The 18,516-nt window shown below is 46.6% G+C and overlaps 1 protein-coding gene across 1 annotated transcript; it reads left to right on the top strand.

Annotated features, from left to right (window-relative positions):
• Nucleotides 1-7,069: 7,069 nt before the first annotated feature.
• Nucleotides 7,070-16,749, top strand: LOC309405844 (aldo-keto reductase family 1 member B1-like; the record flags this gene model as incomplete). Its single annotated transcript, XM_082000761.1, has 10 exons — nt 7,070-7,135; nt 7,881-8,048; nt 8,581-8,697; nt 10,027-10,104; nt 10,498-10,620; nt 14,088-14,194; nt 14,350-14,431; nt 14,978-15,061; nt 15,859-15,941; nt 16,707-16,749. The coding sequence occupies 10 exons, from the start codon at nt 7,070-7,072 to the stop codon at nt 16,747-16,749; spliced, it is 951 nt and encodes a 316-aa protein (XP_081856887.1).
• Between the last annotated feature and the right edge of the window lie 1,767 nt (nt 16,750-18,516).

The following is an 18,516-nucleotide window of genomic DNA, read 5'->3' as shown; positions in this document are numbered from 1 at the left end:
GGCTAAGGACAGTCAGCAGTTGTGAGCACTGGAGAAAAATCTCTGAGAAATGTGAACTAAAGACTAACTTCCTTAGGATGAATGAGACAAACAGGAGTTTTACTACTCCAGAACTAACTGAGAAAGGTGGGGGTTTTTCCTACTTACCCCTTTCTTTAAAAAAAAAAAATCCATATGCAGAAAACATACAGGTGCATGCTCAGCAGTATTTTTACAAAGACTTTCTCCTGTGTGTCAGAATACAACAGCATGATGGGTTTTGGATACAACACAATTTCAACATGTGCTTCAGATTATTGCTAGTTGTGAAATTCTATCCTTATGTGGAAAATTGTTAACAAGAAAAAAAAACAAACCCAGAACTTGTACCTGCCATTTTATTCAAATGTCCATCTTTGAGAAAAACTGGTCTTTAAATGTAGCAATGAAAAAGAAGATTCCTGCCTGATCAAAAAGATCTCTTGCTTTGAAAGTGTGAGTGTTTATGCCCCTGCCGAGACCTTATAGTTAGGACAGGATGCTGGACCCCCAATACCATTTGATTTTAGGAACTGAGTTCATTCTTTACTAGCTCTGTTGTTTTTTTTAGTTCGATATTCTGCTTGTTATAGATAAAACTGTTACTTTTTTTTCAGACTAAAACTTCCAAAAGAAGGTAATACACAAGCCCCTGGGCCAGGAACAAAATGTAGCAGAGGGATGCAGTACAAGTTCTGTGCAGAAGCACTAAAATTACTAATAGATATCAGCCTATTGCAGACAAACAAAAGAAATGAGAATTTGCTTGCTGTTTTGTTTTTAAGATATGCTTTGTATTTCAGACACACTCTGCACAGCTGTCCTTGGGCTCTGCATCTACATCACAGGCAGCTGCTGAAGTCTCTCTTTTAGGGAATCATCTCCCCTAACTTTAGGTACCCACCTCAGGGACAACTTCTAAGCTCCAGTCACAGCCAGGGGCAATTTGGGCTGAACAAGACAGCATCCTTCAGCACGATCCGTTACACCCATGGTGGGAGCTGCCCTTGGTTCAGACCCAACTTGCTCTTTTTAGGCTCTCTAGACCTCATGCACCCTCTCTTCCGTGAAGTACACACATGGGGGCTGCAGTCACCTGCACTTTGGGGACAGGCATCCTCCCCGGGACAGCGAAGCCCCTCGGCACTTTGCCCTGCGGACACCAGAGGGCAGCCAGCCCTCAGAGGAGAGCCGGTTGCCCCCTCCCCGCCGGCCACCAGCCCCCGAGCTCCGGCCACGGTCCCCAGCGGTGCTGGGGGGCCTTTCAGACGCCACACAACGCGGGTGTCTGCCCCCCGGTCAGGGGAAGCTCAGCCCCTCGGTGCTGCGCCCAAACCGCCGGCCTCCCTACGGGCCCTGCCAGCCTCGGGGGCCGATTCCCCGGGCAGCACCAAATGCTCTGAGCCCGAGGGCGCTCCGCCCCTGTCAGGCGCTCAGGGATGATGGCCCATCCCGCTCCAACCATCTCCTCTGGCAGCCCCCTTCAACCCAGCCGCCCCCTCCCACCACTGCCCTGGCCCACAGCCCCAGGACTGCAGCTGGGGTCTTCCCCCCCCCGCCCCCAGCCCTCCCACACCACTGCAGCAGTGGGGGCTCGCTCACCCCACAGGGCAGCAGCAGGGCCTGCACCCACCAACTCTTTCAACCTCTCCAGAAGCACCTCGCCCCAGAGGGCACAGTGTGGAGATACAAGTCCCAGCAACCCAGCAGAGCCAGGCGCCTGAGCTCCCCATGCACCCCTGCACCCACAGACACCCACTCTGAAACATACCTGGCACAGGGGAGATGTGCAGGGGTAGGTCTTGGGGAATGAATCCTCAAACCTCCTTCTCACCTGACACTCAAACTCAAGCCATCAAAACAACAAAAGTTCCTTTAACAACACCAGGTGAAATGAGAACGAATTTGCTTTTGTGGCTGTGTCACCTTTCTGTTTCCTCCTACTGCATAAAGTTACACATTTGGTTTCACGGGAAAACAGTAAAACCTTTGCTCAAGAAAAGAGGCACCTTAGGACCTTCTTTCCAAAATTTCCACTTTCAGTTCATGAACATGTAATCCAAGAACATTTGTTTTGCAGCTTCCTGAAAGAAGCAACCCATAAAACCCTCAGTAAGCCCCAGGCTGAGGTGAAACAGCTCTGCTCTGACCAATACTGTATGTTTATTATTCTATAAAAATGTGTATTTGCTATGGTGCAGGGAGAGCCAAAGGTTTAGACCACTGCCTTCGCAGTGGTGTACCTTCTCCACCAAGGGCCACCCAATGCCCACCGATGCCTTCAAGGGTTCCCTTACTCCAGCATGGCTCATTCACCAGCTGCAGTCCCCTCAGAAGTAAGCCCTTTCAGCATGGGCCTTCCCTTCAAAGAGTGCACCTAGGTTTCCAACAGCGTATCTGAGCCAGAGCACTGTGAGCTTAAATTTTGTCATGAGAAAGGGTGTTTAGATTGGTTTTGGAGCTAGCTAGAATTGTGTCTGGCTGGGACTGAGCAGTTCATGGTCTCCACATGGGTCACCACTGCCATCCCCTGATACCCACTTCAATTTATGTCCCTTACATTCCACCCTCCACCTCACTGAAAGATACATTAAGAATTGTTTCACCCTTATATAAACTTTACCTTTAACATCAACACAATCTTAATGTATATTCATTATGAACTCTTTCCCTTGTCCCAGCAGACCAGACTAGTGTAGTTAACATCTCATCAGTAACACAGCATGCATCATAAACCGACCCCTTCCCCAGCAGACAAAATTATCAGGATCAACATTGCAGCAATCTGAACATAAACTTTCCAATCCCTTCTGAAACTTTTTCCAAGGTCAATCATACTACTGGACTCCCAGCATTATCCTTAGCCATGCCACTAACCTCCTGCCTGTCTTCTGGCATGCTCCCTCCAGTACAATACATGTAAGTCACTCCTTAATGTTCCACCAGCTTATCAGGCGATACCAGAGGGATGGTAGTAACTGTGCTCAGACCTTGGAGTTTTCAGGCCACAGCATCAGCGATCACTTTTTCAGGGTCCCTTGCCTGTAAACACAATCCAGCAGTTCAAGCAACTGCAGTCAATTACCTCCTTCTTCCCAGTCCCTCTGCAGGGGGTGTCTCATCCGTGGGATCAGCAGGATCGGGCCACTGTTCCACACAGCCCTTCAATAGCGGATCCTAAAGCCTTTGTCCCTTCTGCAGGGCAGTGCTTGCAAGTAGCATAGAGCCCGAACTCCCCAGAACTCTGCTCTTCCAAGACAAAAGCTGTATCTCATTTGCTCCGGCTTCCCACCACAGCCACTGCAGGGACACCAGTTGCTGCAAATGCTCAGCATTTCTGTAATTTCCCTCTGAGCAAAGGACTGTCAAGACAGTGCTCACGCTCTGTGGACCAGCACTCACACCTCCTCAGGCCTGCTTCCTGCTTAACCTTGCAACTCAGGCTGCCTGAAAGGGCTTTGTTTTTGCTTTGCCGTCAGTCCTCGGTTTCCGCTCAGAGGTACCAGGTTTCCCTTTAAGGCAATCGCTTTAAGATCACCCACTGCTCCCACAGCTGCAGCCTGGTCTACCTGGCGCACAGCTTTCCATCTGAGCAATTCAGCACTATTGCTCGCTTCTGATCAAGGGCCTCCCCTTCACCCTCTGCACTTGTTAGTGCACAGTACCCCAACAAAGCTCATCAGCCTGACTCCCCCGCCCTGCTAAGCAGTCCTGGTCTCTCTGAAGCAGCACACAGCAAGCCTCAGTGTACAGCTGCCTCGCAGAAGCACACCTGTGTCCCCACGTTTTACAGCCACCCCCCCTGCAGCTCCCTGGCTGGTGCTTTTGGATCCTACATGTGGAAACAGCACTGTACCAGGCTGCCAGGGCACAGGCTTGGAGGAAGCACCTGTCCACCTCTTCCCAATCACCTTCCCACCCAGCAATGGTTTCCCCAGGTCCCTCCTTTCTCCAGCTGTTCACACACTGGCTGCACCATTTCCACCACCACATATTCCAAGGACCAGGATCATGGCACCTTTCATTACTCCAGTTCTGTGCCATGACAGGGCTGGGCATCCCACGCATTCTCCAACAGCTACCATCCCATGCAAAACAGCCTCATCTCAGGGCCATCCAAGCTGATTTATCACCAATTAACACAAACTTCATTTCACCAATTCAGGTACTGAGGGGGAGAAAAAGAACACAGAAGAACAAACTTTAGTAAATGCCTGCCTTTCTCTTCCCCGGCCTCTGTCTAAGACAAACACTAATCCCCTCCCTGCCCTCATCTCCACACCCCCCATTTTTACCACAGACTACACCCAGTCCATCCCAGTCCCTGTCCTGAGGTGAGGGCAGCTCTGAGGGTGGGTCTGGGTGCCCGATGCTTCTCTTTACTGCTCCGCTCCGCCTGGTGCTCCCAGGCTGCTGTCCCCAGGGCTGCCGCTGCCAGGCGGGGGTGGCGCAGGCCACAGGCCCCTCAGCAGCCAGACCCTTCAAGTGTGAGGGGCCACCCTCCTTCCCGTCTGGCAGAGGGATCGGGGCGGCCACGCGGGCTCTCCCCACAGCTGGAGGTCAGTCACCCGGGGGCAGCAGCACCAGTTTCAGAGCTGGCCGGAACCGGTTCTGACCGGCCCCGGGGCAGTCCGTGGTTTCCTCCTGCCCTGGCCTACCCTGCCGGGCTAAACTTGCCCTTCCCACCCAGTGACCGCCACAGGCGGCGGGAGTGCTTCCCCAGTGCTGGGCTGGGCCTGGGGTGTGTTTTTTAAGCAGATGTGATTAACAGACAAGTAGTAGTGAGAAGACAAAAAGCATCATCAACTCTGAGAAGACAGGAGGTCCACCAAGATATGCTCCTACCTTAACCTGAGCTCAGAGGGAGAAAGAAGCTGAGGTCTTCAACAGCGAGGTGTAGCCAAGACCCTCAGATCTGCCTCCCTGCACTCGGAGGTTGAACTGGAGCATGCCACCGAGCAAGATAGACCTCCTCTTTTAAAGGCAAGGCAGAAGTTCCCTTCCCTGGGATTTGAGCTTGAAACCCAAGTGCCCTCACCTCAAAACACTGGCTTTAGCTATGCTTGCATCTGTCAGTACCCATAAAGCTGGAGACCCCTGCAGCTCTCCCCCTTACGAGTTGAGGCAATCGCACCTTGCGACTCGCACCTCCTTGCTTTTCCTTCACGCTTTTTCAGCGGGGCACAGGGTGTCTGCCAGTAAAGACTGTCTCCACAAGGACATACCCACTTCTATTATTTTGGGCCCTGTTCTTCTCAGATACCAAACGCTGCTGGTCTCCAGAGTCACAACTTATGGTGAAATTACAGTTATTAAATGCAAAGTCATCAAAACAAACCGAAAAACTCATGATACTATGCATCCTGTTTCAGTGCAAAACCTTGCTCATGGATCAAGATAAAAAAAAACAAACAAACAACCCTTCCTCCCCCACACAGTTCCTCATTGCCAGCACTTACTGTAAAGGAACAGCAAGCCACATTATCAAGGACACGGCGCACAAGATTTACCAGGCTGGCTGTCACCCAGTGATACATGCAGTACTTCTTCCCCCAAGGCCCTGCCGCCATGTGACAGCCCCCACCAGGCCATCGGGAGAGGTAAACAGCAGAAAGCCCACTTGCCTTGCAGCTGTGAGGGGAAAGTCCCCCACTTGCAAGAGCCAACAGCAAAACCAACGTAAGGAACTTCTGCCTGAAGCCTCTTGTGACAAGATGGAGACATCTCTCTGACAAGAAACGGCCAGGGAAAACCGAACCCAAACACTAAGAGATAAGCACAGAGTTATATAACGGTTTTGTGATCCAAGTGAAAACACATCACATCCTGCCGGGGACGGCTGATGGCACTGACACAAAACAGGAGGAACATTAAAGAGGAAGGCAAATTACCTTGCCCGCCCTTAGTTAAATGGAGCAAATAAATACCAAGCTGCAGAGAACAGGGGCCTCTGTCCTGGGAGAGGCACCCAGAGCAAACGCTCACACCTGAAGAAACTTCTCCACGTGTGAGTAAGCAGCAAAGCCTCCCGGGCAAGCCTGTGTTTTTCCACTGCGCTGCAACCTCTTCAGCAGAACAGCGTATGCTTGTCTGCAAAAATTTCAAAGACAGTTCCTGATGTGAGATTACTGGCTACCTACCACGTGTGATTACAATCACGCATTTTATTCTGAAATGCCCTCAGCACCTCCCTAGAGTTGGAGGGACAATTTGGTCATTATGTCACCCATTAAAAAGTCACTGTTCCTCTTCTGCAACTTTCAAAACACTTTAAAAAAAACCTCTCCCAACATTCAAAATAAAGTTCATTTTTTTTAAACTCACTCTATGCTAAATTACTCATAAGCCACAGCTCACTTTCTCCTTAAGTGGAAGCTGCATGTGTCTCATCTGGAGCGGGGAATGGAGCACTCCCCACTCTTGCCAGCCAGCCAGGCCGAGGTTTGTCTAGCCATCTCACTGTACCTGCACGCAGAGTCACAAGGCTCCACTGCAGGCGACCACCAGCCCTGGCCACCAGCCCCGTTGTGGGGACACACTGCTCTGGCCAAAGGGCTCAACCCTTTCCTGGCCTATAGGCTCACAACCCGCAAACGGCTCTTAGGGCACAGGGAAACACCTCACGTCCCCTCTATCACCCCCATCCCGGGGACGGCCGAGGTGTGACATCATGGGACCGAGGCGCTGCGGGAAGGGGCAACCGGCCGGCTGACCGAACACGGGACACCGAACGCCTTTCACCTCAAGTTAGCGCAGCCCCGGTTTATTAAGCACCGTCTGACACAATCCGGGTCGCTGCGTGACGCTCAGCCCGGCGCTGGGGCTCACAGACGCGGCCTCCGTCAGCCCTCAGCCGCCGCCCCGAGCCCCCGCCGTGAGCTGCACAAGGCCCAAGCGTCGGCCCCGCCGCTGCGCTCCGGGGTCTGGTGCCGGCACCGCCCCGCCATCCCCCCGCGCCGGGGCGGGGCGGGCCCGGCCGTTATTAAAGGCGCTAGGCCGGCAGCTGCTGCTGCTGCGGTGCTGCTGCTGCTCTTGGGTGGTGTCCGGCGCCATGGTGACCTACGTGCAGCTGAACACCGGGGCTAAGATGCCCATCCTGGGGCTGGGCACATGGAAGGTAACGGGGCTCGCGGCGGGAGGGTGGCTGTGCCCGGCCCTGCCTGTTACCGTCCGTGCGGGACGGGTTCCCTTTCCTCGGCCCCGCACTGGGAAGGGAAGGCCAGGCCCCCGGGGCCGGATCTCGGCCCGGCTCGGGGCTCGTCCCTATCGCTATCCCGAGCCTAGGGCAGCGCTGCCGGTGCCACCGACATCCCGGCCGGGCCGTCGCCGGGGCTCCCCGCTCGGTACGGCGATGCCGCTGCGGCGTTTGGTGCCGAGGGCCCCTCCCTGCCCCCGGGCAGCAGCCCGGGCTCCAGCGCCGCTGCCGGGCGCGGCCCAGGGGCGCGGGTCGCCCAGGTCTGGGCTGAGGGGCTCCGGCTGGGCCAGACCCCCCTGAAGCTGCCAGGGGCTTCTCCTTTGAGAAGCGGCGTGGGGCGGTGAGGAGGCCTTGGCCCGTCTCTGGAGAACGGCCCTGGTGTTAGGGCTTCAGCTCTGCAGAGGCTCTGTAGAGCCCTGCCTGGGAGTGGAGCAGCAGGGGCGCAGCTGGAGGCTGGCTTTACACTCAGGAGCCAGTATTCAAGATGTAGGCAGACCTAAAAATGCTATAGGGAAAACTCGGGGGGCTTTTTGTTGCTGTTGGTGTCTTTTGCTTTACGTTAATTGGAGGATTGCTTTGGGTGGGGTGGCTTTCTTAATTTTATTTTGCTAGGAAAAAAGTCTTTGATATATATTGATTAGAATGTCTTGGATACTATTTTTTTCAGTCCCCACCGGGGAAAGTAACAGCTGCAGTGATGACTGCTATTGATGCTGGATACCGTCACTTTGATTGTGCCTATGTGTATCAAAATGAAAATGAAGTTGGGGATGGGATCCAGCAAAAAATCAAGGAAGGTGCTGTGAAACGAGAGGACCTCTTCATTGTCAGTAAGGTATGGATCTGATGATAATAGGATCCTAGAAGACACCTGTGTTTTTATAGCAACTTCCCAGTTCTTTACTTTCCTACTCTGTGGTAGAGCACAGAACAATTCAGAGCATCACTTAGGCCACTCCTGAGACAAGCTTCCTATTTTGCCTCATCCTGTATGGGAATTTATGCTGGGTATGTACCACTGACATGAGCGATGCTTTGAACTTTTCCTGGCGTAAAATTATGTTGTCCTCTTTCATTCATGCAGTATCTGATCTTCTAATTGGTGTTTTTTAAATGAAGTCTTCACTAATGGAACCAGACTACATCTGCTGTCTGACATGAATAGTTGCATGTGCCACCACTGTACATATTGTCCTCAGTATCATAGGCCTGCCTTGCTCACAGAGCAAGCTGTGTTCGAAGATCAGCAGGATGACCTAGTTCCACATTGCCTTCCAAAGGGGACAGGCACTCTCCTGAACAGAACAGAAAGGTTTCAAAAGTTTTAACCCAGGAGGTCACAGTGTGCCTTGTCTTTTTGTCTCTAGCTATGGTGCACATTTCATGACAAGCCTCTGGTGAAGGGAGCCTGCCAGAAGACTCTTGCTGCCCTGAAACTGGATTACCTGGATCTCTACCTCATCCACTGGCCTCTTGGTTTTAAGGTACAGTAACAGCAATGCCCTTGGCTTTGTCTGTTGTGACTGGCAGTTTTGAAGAGCTATATAGCTTTACAGCCCAGTAATTGCTCCAGCCGACACAGATCATCATGTGTCTGTTGCGTACTAGCACTGCTCTGGTGCTCAGCTTCCCTCTGGCCATGGGAGCCACACTGTTGATACCTACCTCTGAGGTTCCTGTTTGCACAGCATACTCTGCTTTTTTGATTATGGAAGAGGTAGGCCTTGAACTAGGGGTGGGTTTCGCTGCTGCAAGCATAAGTTATATTGCTCTCCTTTTGTTTACTGCCTATGTGTTGTCTTCTACAAATCCAAAGTATGCTCAGCTGACAATGATGTGGTTCCCTCTCTGTGGGAAGGAGGGCTGTGCTTTTCTACCTCACAGAAATTCTTTCCTCCGCATGTTACAGAATCACAGAACAAGAGAATGTTTCTGTCTTCCATTTCTGTCTTTAATCACTGAGTCCTTAATACAGTACAGATTGAGCTGACCTTTGCTGTAGGAGCCTTAGTGTTCCACAGACCTTGGATTTCAAAAGGTGAAGCTTTTTTAATTCCTAACTCTTACTGATTATATGCAAAGGAACTGATGTCTCAGTTTGACTATTTCTAAGCTTAGTTAGAGCCTGATCAAAGTCTTCTTTCTACTTGTTACTTCCGAGATGAACTGCGTTTCATAGCATGTGTATTTTTTAAATTAGTTTAATACGGAAAGAACTAACAAAGTGAAAATGTGTGGTGTAATCACGTATCAGTAAAAAACAGCTGGTTTTGAACAAAGTTGATACATGGCATGGAGTCCTAACTGGGACACAGGCTGTTTTAACATTCCCTATGCCAGCAACTTAAACAATGAGTCTGCCTGTGAAAGACCTGTCAGCAGATCTGGTTTGATATAGACTGAACATGTTCCAGGTCCTAAGTGGTTCCTTATTACATATTTTAATAAAGCACTCCATTATATCCATATAAGAACTATGTATTGTTGTAATATGGAAAGTAAACTTGTAAACTGGCTATAATTCTACAAATGGAGAGTTACGTTTCCCCATAGGAATTTTGGTGAGCCAGAGGACATTGTTATGTCCAGCAGAAGTACCTGTCCTTATCAGGATGGCTGCTGGCAAAAATGCCATAATCCCAGGTGAAAGCAAAAGAAAAGACTGAAGAATATAGGTAATAAGTGTTAGTATTATCTAATACATATGTAGATAAGTGTCCTACACTAGGAGTTTATGGTATCGTGGTCTTCAACTGGTATTAACCTAGCTTTCCACTGAAGAGTGTTTCAAGCGTTTTCTCTGTCTCTGACAGGCAGGAGAGGAGCTGTTTCCCACAGATGACAAAGGGATGTCAATACCCAGCAACACAGATATTCTACACACATGGGAGGTAAGTTCAGCCACAGCGGGAGATCCATGTTTTCTGTCCTTGGCAGTCTTTTCCATGTTTTCATTACCTTCAGCAGTCTAAGTGCTCATGTATGCAGAACTACTTGGAAAGAGTCACTGGTGCAATAGTGGGTTGTTGGCTATTGTTATTTTCCACTTCTAACTTGCGGTGAATTTGCACAGTCTCACAGAACTTGTCTGAGTTTTGGTGAAATGGGACATGGGGCACAAATATAATAGTGCTCTGTTTTGTTGGTTTTTAACTCAGACTCGAACTCTGAAAGTCTAAATGCTTACTTTGTGCTTCTTATGAGGGAAATAAGTCATGTCAAGAACATGTTCTTCAGGCCCTGTTGTGTACACTAGATATTGACTTTGCTTTTCTTTCTGTTAGGCCATGGAAGAGCTGGTGGATGCTGGTCTGGTAAAAGCCATTGGTATCTCCAACTTTAACCACGAGCAGATTGAAAGAATCTTGAACAAGCCAGGGCTGAAATACAAGCCTGCAAATAACCAGGTAAGCTCTAAAATGACAATAGATGAATGTTTGGGCTTGGGGTTTTTTTGTTTGTTTTTTTTCAAGGACTACTGAGATCCTGTTATGAAATAATATTATGGAAAGAGAATGGAGTAGACACAGCATGTTTTCTCAATCCTATCCTTTAGCTACTGGATGCACAAGGTGCTGGTGGTTTATGAACTTTCTGCACTGCTGCTTGGAAATCTGGCAAAGAGCAGTTCCAGAATCCTTTTCAGTTCCAGAATCTTTTTTTTTTTTGGGAGGGGGTGGGGCCAACTTAGATGAGCCTTAAAATTGCCTTGCAGTGGAGTAAGACTTGAGGGGGGGGGGGGGGTGAGAGAAAGGACCTAACAGAGAACTGGATGACATTTTTGCAACTCTTCTGTGGAGAGGCCAGTTCCTGTTGCTGATGGACTGAACTTTAATGAACTGAACAGGAACATGCTTTGTGGACTGATTACAGATTTAATGAGGGTTAGCAGGAAGGAAGCAATGGAGTTGCAAGGTAGGCCATAGACTATCCAGGTATATAGACATCACTTGAATAAAACCTTAGGAAAATTCAGATTGTCTTCCAAGGTCTCCTGCTATCTGCTATAATATACAGCTCAGCACCATCAGCTGTGAGATCAGACCAGGTTGCCCAGGGCTTTATCCATCTTGAAAACCTGCAGGGATGTAGACTGCACAGCCTCTCTAGTCAGTGTGCTCCACTAACTGACCCACACCTTGGGAGATGTGGGGGAGGGAGTTTTCCTATATCCAGTCTCAACCTCTCTTCTTTCAACTTATACCTGTTGTCTCTTGTCCTCCCACCATGCACCACCAATGAGTTTGGCTTGTCTGTGGATGTCCTTCTCTTCGGTATTGAAAAGCTGCTTACTAGGAGCCGTGAAACCTTCCCTTCTCCAAGCTGAACAAGCCCAGCTCTGTCAGCCTCTCCCAATAGAGCAGGTTCCCCAGCTATCCTGGTGGCCTTCTGCTGAATTCATGCCAGTTTGTCAATCTTTCTTTTAGTGAGGGAGCTGGGGAGGGGGAGAACTGGACACAGTATTATAAAGGTGGTCTGACAAGTGCTGAGTGGAGGGAGAAGATCATGTCCCACAACTTACTAGCTCTGTTACCTGCTGCCAGGTCTTGCTACTGGCTCATGTTCAGCTCAGCCTACTGTGGTCCCCAGGTCTTTTCTAGCAGAGTTGCTTTGCAGGCTGTCAGGCTTCAGCCTGTGTTATTGCCTGGGGCTTTTCCTTCCCAGGTGCAGGGCTTTGTGTGCAGCCTTGTTGAATTTCATAAGGTACTTTATTAGCTTGCTCTTCCTGCCTGAGTGAGTACCTCTGAAGTGGCAGCCCTGCCCTTGAGCATCCTCTCCCACTTTGGCATCACCTACAAACTTGACAAGGTTATAGCCTGGCACAAGTTGTCAAGGAGGACAGGTCCTGTGATAGACCCCTGTGGGGTCTATCTAGAGTTGTTCTGGATTGATATGATATTTGAAGGACTGCAGTCAATTATTGATACTGGATTACAAGAACTGGTTAATTTATTGTGGTAGCTTGAGCATATGTACTTAAGTGATTTTTAACACCTTTTTTTCAGAAGACTGATATGTTTTTTTTCTCTGGAAGGCTGTTCAATGTAAAACTGAAACATAGTGACAAGTGCAAAATTCATAATTCTCTGTTGTATGTCTTCATTATCAGTCCCAATGTGCTTTTGAGGATAGTTCATAGAAGTCTTATGATGCCTTTCAACATCTGCCACACCTCATTGCCACTATCACTGTAGCTGATAATTACCCTTGTCTCATTTGCAAATGTTCTCAATCTCTGTGATTACTATAATCAAGTTAAGCTCAGAGCTATGAGTCTGTCCTTCAAAAATTACTGTTTCCGAAGAAATGCTTGCAAGCCTGAAAGCTTGTCTGTTAACACCATTTGGCCTAATAGTGATAGTGCTTCCTGCAAACACTTTCTCTGTGCAGATGTTTCATGTGTAGTCCAGTAATAGCATATATTTGGTGTCATTCCCATTCTTAATTTGAATGCAGTCCGCAGGCACATCAGTTTCATTCATGGTGAGAAATTAATTTGGCAGGTGGTAATTACATTACAATGATACCACTACTTAGTTCAGTAAGGAAATTTGACTCAAGTACATGGTTGTTATCACACAGTCTGGATTGCAATAGCTTCAGATAATTGTTTAAATGTACATCATAGACTTTTCACCCTGGTCCAAACATAAGACTAGATAATGTAGCTCAGAAGTTTTTCAACTTGAGTGGACAGGTAGGGATGACTTTGCCTTGCTTATATCGTTTGAATTCTATTTACTGAATAGTTGAGAAAACAAGCAATTGTACCAGATACTTTGTTGCTCTTGAGTAAGCTCTGTTTCTAAAGCTCCTAAAGCAAAATAAACATGTATAGTCTGTCCCAAAAACTGAGTAATATGTCCTGTTGTCCAATATTCTGACCTTCCCCAGAAGGTAAACAGCCGTGCAGGCTTCTGGTAACAGCAAGCAGCTAGAACCACAAATAAAGCACTTGAGGCTGTAAACTGATCCCATGTTCTGCACTGTCTCTTGCTCCACCTGCCAGTAGCACAAGTTTCCAGGGGCTTCCCTCAAATGCAGCAGCAGGCTGCAGAAGGCTTGAATGACAGTGCAGTCAAAAAGGTTCTTGATGTTGCCTGCTGAAAGAAAAGTAGTGCTCCCTGGTGTGGAACTATCAAGTATTTGAAAGTATCAAATACTCATGTTCATTCACTGCCTCCTGACCCCATGAATAATTTCTGTTCCATACTCTGTATCAGTGCATTAGCTTGCAAGAATACAGAGCTGCTGTTAAGTCTGTATTCTGTTATGTAGATGCTCTTATAGAAATACATGGTAAGCACACTGTATTTATAAAAAAAGGTCTATAATGGACAGTAAGCTGATGGTCTAAAATAGGTATTGGTAGCCATTCTCATTGTTTGCAGACTGGAGGTATTCAGCGTGAGTGACACGAAGCAAATAATGAATTAAACAAATACTGGTATTGAAGTCAGTATGGTGGTAGTTAATAAACACCACATTATGGCATGTTTAATTAGGAATGAAAAGACAACTTTGTACTTACTGGTCTGCTATCCTATTGTTATGATTTTACAGTTCTCTTGCGTGTGCATTTTACTGAACTGTCCCATTTAAGCAATTATGTAGCGAGTGATCCCATATGTTGGAGACTAAACGGATCAGCAAAGTTTTAAAGACTGGTGTTACAGTCCTTGGACCCTTCACTGCAAGGACAGCTGCCACAAATAGCAGAAAGAGTGTGGGGGCATACAGAAAACAAAGGCTGCGTAATATCGTACAGAGACTCTAAGTTAGAACAGAAATCAGCCTTTGATTAAAAACTAATCCCTGGAACATGTTAAAAGCAGTTAAACCACTGTCAATCTTTGTACTCTTATGTTGGCAGATAGAATGTCATCCATACCTTACCCAGGAGAAGCTGATCAAGTATTGCCAATCCAAAGGGATTGCTGTGACAGCATACAGTCCACTTGGCTCTCCTGACAGGCCATGGTAAGATTGCTTTGGAATTTGCAAGGCAGCTGGTACGGGTTATGCTTGGAACCTTGAGACTACAAGTGCACCAACAATTATTCATCTAGGTAGAGATTTCTGCTAGGTTGGATCTGTAGAGGCTTCTTCCCACTGATCATCTTCCCTCTGTGTAGGGCTAAGCCAGAGGATCCTTCCCTTCTGGATGACCCCAAGATCAAAGAGATTGCAGCCAAGCACAACAAAACACCAGCACAGGTACGTAGGTGCTGGACAATGGGTACACCTTCTTGTAACGCAGGACAGCTAATGACTACATAAGGGACAGGCTGGCTTTTCACTCCCTGTAAACTGTGATGCTCTTCTGTGATGTTAAGTATTAATGCAGGTTTGTTTGCTATGTGACCTTCAATGCATGCTTGCAAGGACTCTTTGACTGTCAACAAGAAACATTTTCTTGACCTGTCTTCAGATGCTGTCATGTTTCAGTCTTCCCATCTCAAGTCCTGTTGCAGAGAAGTGAACCCTCGTATAGCCTCCTAAAAATCTAGGTGGGAAAGAAACGAACTGAGTATCACGAAACTGAATGGGAAAGGAGACCTTCTATGTGGGGCTCCACCACTTCTGTATTTGCACTTGAGAAAGTGCTGCTTAGAATCCAGATATGATCTGAAATGTAGCTCTGCAGAAATAAATTAATTCTGCAGAATTGTACAGTTTACAGTAAACAGCTGTTGGAACAGGCTCACCCTATCATAAAACAAAAGCTGTCATCTCTCTGACTCAGTGATATGCCTCTTGCAGGTTCTGATTCGGTTCCACATCCAGAGAAATGTGATTGTGATTCCCAAGTCTGTCACACCACAGCGCATTGTGGAGAACTTCAAGGTGAATCATTAGGAGTGATGTGGGTGCATGGCTTCCCCCTACAGAGCAAGCAACAATCCTTCCTAAGTCTTCCTCAGGCAAGAGGCCTGTGCTTTTTTCTCTGTATGTTTACTTATGATCTACTGAGTGCTAAACTTAAGGTTACAGCTGGAGAGCAGGAGTAAACAAAGCTTTTGGAAAGAGTATGCTGATAATCTTAGCAGTCATATTATGTGATGTTTCCTTTTCTATGTCACGTGGATGAAGAAGCTGATAGAGCTTGCTTGGGGCCCAAGTTCAGTAACAGGCCACAAAAAGCTTATGTAGAGCAAGTACTATTAAGAAAGTAGTCCTGGTGTCCATAAACCATGTCGCTGCTCTTGATTCAATGGTCCTTGACTGAAACCAATATTAGGATTTTGGCAGACATTTAGTTGCTGTTAGGTAGAATATGAAAGTCTTGTAGATACTCCTTTGGAAGAGGACAGAAAGATGCATCTGTCACAAATGGAGAATGGGGGTGTTCTGCAACACTAGGTGCTCTCCAAGCTTCTTAAAACAACTGGCATATGTAACACCAACTTGAGACTTTTTTTTAAATTCCTCCCTCTCCCCTCTTACCTCCTTCCCCACTCCAACTAGTGGAGTCTCAGAAATCCAGAGAGATGTATTTTTCCTTTCCCTCCTTTGTGAAGCAGTCATTTCCTCTCTAACACCCTTGTCTGCCCACACTGTGGACTTGGTCTTCAATTTTGTGAATTTTGCTTACATTCTCTGATTTGTTCAAAGAGGTGACTTCCAGCTATTTCTGTTGTTAGGTGTTTGACTTTGAATTGACTAAAGAGGAGATGGTGGCTATCCTCAGCTTTAATAGAAACTGGAGAGTGTGTGCAATGAGCACGTAAGTGGTAGTGGTTTGTTTGGGGTTGGTTTTTTTTCAAGTTAAGTTATCAGTATGTGTAACTAGTTTTGGTTAAAATTCAGGATATACTCAATTTCCAAAGGGGTCGTCCTCAGAATAACTCTTCAGAGTAAGATTTTCAATTTTCATGTTATGAACAAAATCATGATGAGCATAAAGCAAACTTCACATTCATTTTGAGTTCAGTCTCCAAGAGACATTTTGTAGCTGGAATTCCTACAGGCAGCTCCATATTAGTAATTTCTATTTTGACCATATTGGAGAAACGAGCATGATGCAGACTAAAATTCTTGATTAACTTTGCTTGTGGAACTTTGTCTTTCTGTCATGACCTTTAGGTATACTATAAAAACTGACTGTATGTTCTTCAGGGTCGGTTGGGAAAGTGGGTGGACATTGAAAATTTAATATGAGGAGTTGTAGCTTAGAAGGCTAAAGCCAGATATGAAATCTTTGTTGGAAGGCTGCTAAAAAGGTCTTCCGGGCAGTAAACAGTAAAACCTTGAATTAGTTGTCTACAAAGCACCTAGGTTGCATCACCTGAAATGCTCAGAGCCTGAACAATGAAAGACACTCAAGAACCTTTCAGTTTACAAATGCAGCACATCACCAAGGAAAACAGAAGCAAATTGACTCTGCTTTTATACAGCTCAGCTCTTCCCTTGGTGGCTCTTTGCAGTGGTTACAGCTGCATATAGTATTTTTTTAGACATGTGATAATCTTTACTCTTTGATTTCCTTCAGGTGCAAAACTCACAAGGACTACCCTTTCAATGCAGAATACTGAAGATGGTTTCCTGCCTCTCTCCAGACTTCTCAGATATGCTTCTGCTGTTGCCTATGAGTTGCCTATGTAGCTTTCTCACTGCATCAGAGGCCCTTCCTGCCTCCTCCTCGCCCCCCAAAGATGCGGTATCTGTACTTGGTGACTTTGTGTTGTTTTGTTTTTTGGAAGAAGGAAATGCAAAAATGTTTCTGCAGAGCACACTGTGGGGACTACTAGAATGTCTTTGCCAGACTACATGGAATTGGTAAGCAGAAAATATTGAGAAAGTTTGAACTAGCAGTCACTTTTATTTTGGAATACTGTGAGTTGGAGCTAGTGACTATTGTTGTCTGGAAGGACCAGGATATGGCAGATTTTACATAATTAATGTGAGGTCTGCTTTTTTCTGATTATTTTTGGGTTTGGATTTGTTTCTTCTTGTAAACACTCCATGCTTTTTTCTCTATTGGAAGTACAAGTTGATTTCTAACTACAGCAGTTTCTACATGGATAGCTCTTTGAAAAGTGTTTAGGTCCTGGTTCCTTGGTGATATAAAAGCTGTTTTTGCTTATAATAAAATAATTTCATTACTGTGTGTAATGAGATGGTTATTTCAGCAATGCTCTGATGATAGTAATGCTGGAGTAGCTGTATTATATCAGCTGTCTCTATACATCACACAAAAGCAAGGAGAATTACTGTCCCCCAAGAAATCATCTGGTGTTGATGTTAGCTGCTTATGTTTTTCCTGCTAGTTATCTGCTGTTCTCATGCTAGTGCACATGTAGAACACCTGAGTGTGAATCTGTGGCCATTGATTAGTTTACCTGAGCCTCCTTTTTAAAATAGAGCTGTGTTGATATGTCTGACAGCTAATATACTAATGTTTAAATCTGTCTTTGTTTTACTGAAGTGATAGTATATTTTGGCTTATTATTCCACTGAAGACATTAAGCCTGCACAGAATCCTATGGGATTGTTTAATAAGTAAACAGTAGAAAACTTGTCCTTTCCGGGCAGGCAGCACATGATGCAGGAAAGAAGAAAAAAAGGTACAAGCAACCATTTGCAAATACAGTAAAAATGGGTTTCCAGGAACCTTCTGTGTCATGAGCTAGCAGATCAGAAACTTACTGTGCTGTTCTGGGAGGACAGAGAAGTAGGCTTATACCCAAATTTTGACATGTGACATGTTTGTCCCTTGGTTTTTTTATAGTATTGACAATACTTGCAGGTAATGGTTTTAAAGTTGTTGGCTTCTGAGAGCTGCTTAAGACTCTTCAGAAAATGCATTTGGACACTGGGAAAAACAGTGGCTAGTGCTGGGGTGACTTTTGTTGTGTTGTTGTAAATTTTTTTCTTTTCCCAAGGCCTGAGTTGGTCTAGAGTGTGAACTGTCCCCTGAAGGAGGCTGTGCAGGCCTGGCAGAAAGAGGTTTCTTTCTGAACAGGTGAAAGAAAGGAGACACCAGAACTGTTAATGCAATAACCAACCCTAAATGGTAAATGTAAGGTAGGATTCTGATTCCATAACTGCAAAGCACAGCATACCTTAAAGGGAACTGAGCTAGCTTAAAATGCACAATGCAGTTGTTCTCAAACTGTTTGTGAAATAGCTTGTTTGTGGTTTGTTTCCTGGTACTGATAAAAAGGTAATAAGGAGCTGCCCTAACTTAAAATTTTTCTTCCTGATAAATACTAACCATTATTGAGAAAACAGATTTTTATCTTCAAATGCTGCTTTTAAATCTTTCCACTGTCGCTGAGGCCAGACTTTACATGCAACAT

This window comes from Phaethon aethereus (genome assembly GCF_964289735.1).
Source record: "Phaethon aethereus genome assembly, chromosome: 1".
NCBI lineage: Eukaryota > Metazoa > Chordata > Aves > Phaethontiformes > Phaethontidae > Phaethon > Phaethon aethereus.
The sequence above is the reverse complement of the archived record's forward strand: the minus strand, read 5'-3'. Positions and strand labels throughout refer to the sequence as shown.